Source organism: Mus caroli, chromosome 3 (genome assembly GCF_900094665.2).
Source record: "Mus caroli chromosome 3, CAROLI_EIJ_v1.1, whole genome shotgun sequence".
Classification (NCBI taxonomy): Eukaryota; Metazoa; Chordata; class Mammalia; order Rodentia; family Muridae; genus Mus; species Mus caroli.
This window is the reverse complement of record NC_034572.1, coordinates 90,350,833-90,356,763: the sequence shown is the minus strand read 5'-3', so window position 1 is coordinate 90,356,763 and position 5,931 is coordinate 90,350,833. Positions and strand designations below refer to the sequence as shown.

General features: G+C 43.9%; 2 protein-coding genes across 3 annotated transcripts in view; both read right to left on the bottom strand.

Annotated features, from left to right (window-relative positions):
* LOC110291049 (histone H2B type 2-F) overlaps positions 1–1,507 on the bottom strand; it is a 7,855-nt gene extending 6,348 nt beyond the window's left edge. The window contains exon 1 of one of the 2 annotated variants that reach the window (XM_021157994.2): positions 1,224–1,507. In XM_021157994.2, coding sequence (XP_021013653.1) covers positions 1,224–1,449 — 226 coding nt within the window. In that variant the 5' untranslated portion in view covers positions 1,450–1,507. Of the gene's footprint in view, positions 1–1,008 lie in introns of those variants that run through there. The other variant, XM_021157993.2, reaches the window with a different exon arrangement.
* A 554-nt stretch (positions 1,508–2,061) lies between these two features.
* Positions 2,062–5,931, bottom strand: part of LOC110291881 — a 22,372-nt gene continuing 18,502 nt past the window's right edge. The window contains exon 4 of the mRNA XM_029475542.1: positions 2,062–2,564. Within this exon, the coding sequence (XP_029331402.1) occupies positions 2,107–2,564 (458 nt within the window). The 3' untranslated portion in view covers positions 2,062–2,106. The remainder of the gene's footprint in view (positions 2,565–5,931) is intronic.

The window sequence follows — 5,931 nt, the reverse complement described above, 5'->3', positions numbered from 1 at the left end:
TCCCACAAAAAAAAAAAAAAAAAAAAAAAAAAAAAAAAAAAAAAAAAAAAAAAAAAAAAAAAAAAAAAAAAAAAAAAAAAAAAAAAAAAAAAAAAGAATCTGCTTCCTAGAGCGCTGGGATTAAAGACATCATCAAACCCACTTCAAGTGTCTACAGAATGACGCCCTACAGGTCTAGATGTCTCACCGCAAACATGTCTTATGCAGTAAGGAGGTCAATGCAAGAGCTTAGAGAACCAAATCTGTACGCACACTTGTTGGGAAAAGGGTGCGGGAACCGCCGAGGTGGCTGCATGGCTTCCTACCACAGGATGCACTGTTAGCTGCTTGTTACAGCTGGTACCACTATCTCATCTAACCCTAACCAACCTAGAAAGGGCTCCACTATTTTTATTGGCCAGAAAAGAATCAGAGAAAATGTTTCAAGAGCATTCTGCCTTGAAGGGTAAGACTCCAAGCAAGGTGAGCCTCATTCCCGCTGCGTACACCTCACTTTGGGTGCTCAGAAGATTTAGGAAAAAGCTAGTCAGTGCTATGAAAACTGCAACTAGAGCCGATGCTGAATAAAAGCACGGATGTAGTTAGGCAGCGAAATGGCGCAGCAAATAGGATTTACCGCCAAGCAGTCTTCACTCAGCAGGAAGTGGAACGTGAGTTTCCTGAAGATAACCCTGCTCAGCATTGCTTGGGATACTTATGTTTGATGGCAATAGCTGACCGGTTAATAATGATCTAGGCAGAGCATAGATGCTCAGGGCAGTGAGACTGGTCTCAGCTTTGAAACCATAGGAAATGGTGAGGTGGTCTCAGATAAGTGGGAAAGATACGTTCCCAGCCTTAAATAGACAGATCACCCCACTAGTGATGCGATAACCCTACACCGCGCCCTACTCGCCCAACACTTTGAAACGCTCGATATTGCACCAGAGCGCTGCAGAGTAAGACTCATGGCTTAACCTTACCTGCTAGATCATAGACCCTTAGTGCTTACAGTCTTTTTTTGAGAACTTAAGTGGCTCTGAAAAGAGCCTTTTGGGTAAAGCCGATCAATCACGTCTCTGCTGCACTTCACTTGGAGCTGGTGTACTTGGTGACGGCCTTGGTGCCCTCCGACACTGCGTGTTTGGCCAACTCTCCCGGCAGCAGCAGACGCACGGCCGTCTGGATCTCCCGGGAAGTGATGGTCGAGCGCTTGTTGTAATGCGCCAGACGGGAAGCCTCACCTGCTATGCGCTCGAAGATATCATTCACGAAGGAATTCATGATTCCCATAGCCTTAGATGAGATGCCCGTGTCCGGGTGCACTTGCTTCAGCACCTTGTACACGTAGACAGAATAGCTCTCCTTGCGGCTGCGCTTGCGCTTCTTGCCATCTTTCTTCTGCACTTTCGTGACAGCTTTCTTGGAGCCCTTCTTGGGGGCAGGAGCAGACTTCGCTGGATCCGGCATTTTCCTCCGCGTTTAAAGATGTAATGTAAGGTAGACCGAGAAACTACGGACTGTTGCAGCGCGGCTTGCTATGCGGTACTTATAGAGCTTGTATGCAAATGAGGTTTCACACGGTATTCCATTTTTATTGGTTAATTTACAGCAGTGTCAGCGTCAAGGAGGCGGAGCCTACTCAAACCGCTTCTGGTTGCGCGCCTTGGTGGTGCTTAGAGGAAAGTCTTTCTAGCCAATCGCAGCCTCCCATTTCATGTTAGCCAGTTAATGAGAGCGGCAGTTTTGCCTCAGCTGTTCTTTATGTTCCCTTCGCTCAGATCCTTAAAACACCAGGTTGAATTAAGTTAACTATCGCTCTTAGGTATCTCGCTTAGAATTATGGGGCTACTTTTCAGGTTCACAGTTTTGAGAACCTAATTAGAACTCCTTTTCTGGACTGGCCCATATTTGAGTAGTGAGCCCAAGACCAGCTCTAAATCGAACGAACCTGAGAATGAGGTTCAATGTTACTGAGTGATTACTGGCAATTGTTAGGCCTGACACACTTGAGGGTGTATTTGAAACATTGAAAATACAATTGCAAAGGTGACACAGCTACTCTTACTGACAACGTAGGTGGCTCTGAAAAGAGCCTTTGTGGGGGGTGGATGGGAGACGGGGCGCTCAAGCGCGCTCCCCACGGATGCGACGGGCCAACTGGATGTCCTTGGGCATGATGGTGACGCGCTTGGCGTGGATGGCGCACAGGTTGGTGTCCTCGAACAGCCCCACCAGGTAGGCCTCGCTCGCCTCCTGCAGCGCCATGACGGCCGAGCTCTGGAAGCGCAGGTCCGTCTTGAAGTCCTGCGCGATCTCGCGCACCAGGCGCTGGAACGGCAGCTTGCGGATCAGCAGCTCGGTCGACTTCTGGTAGCGCCGGATCTCGCGCAGCGCCACGGTGCCGGGCCGGTAGCGGTGCGGCTTCTTCACGCCGCCCGTGGCCGGGGCGCTCTTGCGGGCGGCCTTGGTGGCCAGCTGCTTGCGCGGGGCCTTGCCGCCGGTGGACTTGCGGGCGGTCTGCTTCGTACGGGCCATATTTTCGCGACTTCGGCTTGCAGACGCCAAGTGGCCATACTTATAGACTTATCTTCGTCTTGATTGGGCCCAGAAAGCAGGAGTTTCTGGACTTGCTGTCTGATTGGGTAGAATTCGATCCTATTTGCTGAGTTTCAAGATGGTTACACTATTCCTTCTCTCCTGATACTTTTCCTTCTTGTATTTATGAACCACAGACGGTTTTAAAAAGATAGTGCTTTTCAGTTGATGTAACTTTCCTAAATGCAGTGTTTAAAGTGTTTCTCACGCAGTGTGCTCTTCTAACAGGTTTCTTTGGAAACAAACTTGCCCTTTTCATGTTCTGCGATTCACTTTGTAGCGAGTCACCAGATACTGTAACTCTTCCCCGACAGTTAGCATTTATTTAACCTCAGGCATTGTGCCCAGCGATTTGAACGCTTTGTACCACGGCTGAAGGATGACATAACGATGTATAGTGAAAGGAACCAAATGCAAACTTAAGTTTTACCTACTTCGAAACCCTACCCAAGCCGGTCTTACATTTACCGCACACTGACTATCGTTATGTATGGCGCTCCCGCCTTTCCTTCCGTCTAGAGTGCGTTCTTTCCACCTCCCTTCTACACTAACGGCCAATTAAGTCCTGCAGATGAAATGTTTATATAACAGAAGGATAAGACTAGAAGTATTAATACCGCCTTTCCAGTGGAGAACAGTTACTAAATAGTTAAACCTGTCACCTAGATGTCAAATCAAAATAACTTTCAAAGCAAATGAGCATTTACTTATTTGATTCTTTTTCCTTTTCTTTTCGAGACAGGGTTTCTCTGTGTAGCCCTGACTCTTTGACCTCACTCTGTAGACCAGGCTGGCCTCGAACTCAGAAATCCGCCTGCCTCTGCCTCCCAAGTGCTGGGATTAAAGGCGTGGGCCACCACAGTATTTCTGTATGTAGCCTTGGGTTCCTGAAACTCCATCTGTAGACCAGGCTGGCCTGTTTCTGCCTCCTGAGTGCTGAGATTAAAGGTGTGTGCCACTATGGCCTGGTTCAAAGTAAAGCTTTTAATAGCATGCCTGATTTTTTGGTAAAAAAAAGCATTGTATACCAACCTTCTTAAAATTCAAACCCGAAAGTAAAAATAGGCCCAAGATATTTAAAACTTTCCTTGAGGTGACAAAAATGTATTATCTTTTCGCTGAAATCCAAGTAAAATGAAATTGATTTTAAGGAGATTCCAAAATACTAAACACAGGTAGAAGTTTGGCAGTTTAATTAATTTCTTTAAGAATCCTTCAGGAGCAGAAGTAACCTCCAAAATATGGCACAAAAGTATCACTGATGGGAACTGTTACTTCTTCCTGTGGTCATTTCTTAACAATGTTTTAAGCATAGTCAGCAATGCTTCCTATAGAAGTGGATCTAGGGTGAGATGGATCAGTCGGCAAAGCCTTGAAACACAGAAACATCTTCTTCATATCGTACAATCAAACCATTCAGGGCTTCTCAAACGCTGCTGACCTTTCCCATCAGAAGGGGACCTGCCCTGTGGGGATGGATGGTGCCCACACCAGGTATCGTGTTTCCTGGTAAGATTTTCTTTGTAATGTATGTACTGGAGCACAAAGCATGTGGGTGTTTATTTAAATCAGAAAGAGATTCTCAAACTTCAGACTCTACTTCCCTGATCTGAGATTTTTATTTCTGCCCTCATCAGTGTTTAGGTAATAATAAGTGAAAAATTCCAGAAAAGAAGTCAGGAGTTTTATTTTACATTGTAAGCCTATCCTCTCATGCCCTCTCACCTGGACATAAATCGTCCCCTTGCCCAGCATGTCCTTGCTACACATGACTTATTTACTTAGTAGCAGCCTCCATTCAAAACACCTGTCAAGGCTTATGTTCAGGTAACCTTGATCTTATGCAATAAGGGCTCCAAAGTGCAAACAAATTTCACTATTATTGTCTGCTTTTATAGCTTTGACCTATTTATTGAGCCAAATTTATAAGTTAAAATTTACCATACGTATTTACACATATACTAAAGGAGACATACAGTGCTGTATATGTTTATGTAATGTACAGCATTGTCTGTATACTTAGCCACTGGCTGGGGATCTTGGACCACTTCCTCTAAGAGGAAGAGAAAGCTGCTGTATTCAGACACAGAGTCCAGGAGTTGTAGGGTTTATTTTAACAGACAGCAAAAAAGTCAAGAGTCTTCCTCTTGTCTAGCTTCTACAATTATACTTGTAAGAGGTTTGTACTCTTCAGAAATGAGGATGCCATTGTAGATGTGAATTCTATGGCACGAAACTAGAAATCAAGAAGTAAACTTTGAAGGTTATCAGTGTCCCTTCCAAAAAAGATAATCCTCGCTGCCCAGGCAAATTTAATCTGTATTCCTTCTGCTGCACATTGACTTCATCGACAATCCAGTCATGTCCCTCCGCTGTGCTTGGTCTCTACCTGACACTAGAGTGATATTCATGGGAAATTCTGGATCGAAACTTTGACCAGAACAGGGGTTATGATACAGAAGAAACTGTTTCTCTCCAGTTATTTCTCAGAAATGTCCTGAAGTTTTTCATTAAAAATTAGCCCCCCCCCCCAAAAAAAAAAAAGGCCAAGCAAGGTATAATGGCACAGAGGCAAGTAGATCCAGGTGAGTTCCAGGGCAACCTGGTCTACATAGAGAGTTCCAGGATAGCCAGAGCTACACAGTAAGACCCTGTTTCAGAGAAAACAAACCACATTGCCAGGGCCTAAAGTTTAGAGACAGAGAACTGGTATCTTATTAATTGGGGGTGGGTACAAGAAGCTCAACTTTTTCCATACAGTGAAAAGCAAACAAAAAAAATTAAATGAACTATTAGGCATGCAATATTTTATATGTACTTATATAAACAAATATATATGTATTTTATATATTTGTTTTTAATACAAAAGCATGGACTAAGTTTTGTGTTTGGGCTCAAGAACCCCCAGAGTTAGAGTCAAACACCAACTTGGACCAGGTGAATTTTGGTCTGTTTACCTGGTTTGCTTTGATTTTGAATGGTCTGAGACCTAGGACCAAACTAAGAAACCACAGGTATTTGGGACCTTTTTCTTACTCCTTTTTGAGGTGGGCCAGTACCTCCAGTATCCTGCCACTGGATAGAAATCAGTTCAAGTCTCCTTCCTACTGATCAAGTCACCATTACTGCCTATACATGACAACTTAGTATAATTAATAGTTCACCGAATGTTCTCAAGTGTAAAAGTATAATACAGTATTTCAGAGCTGTATAAGGTGTTGGAGATCTGAAGAAATGTTATCAGTTATATATTTTAAGGGCATTTTTTTTAATTTAGGGATTTGTTGGTTTGTTTGTTTTGTTTTTTGCTTTAACCTCCATATTTCTTTTCTGTTTTCTTTTTTTTTTTTTTTT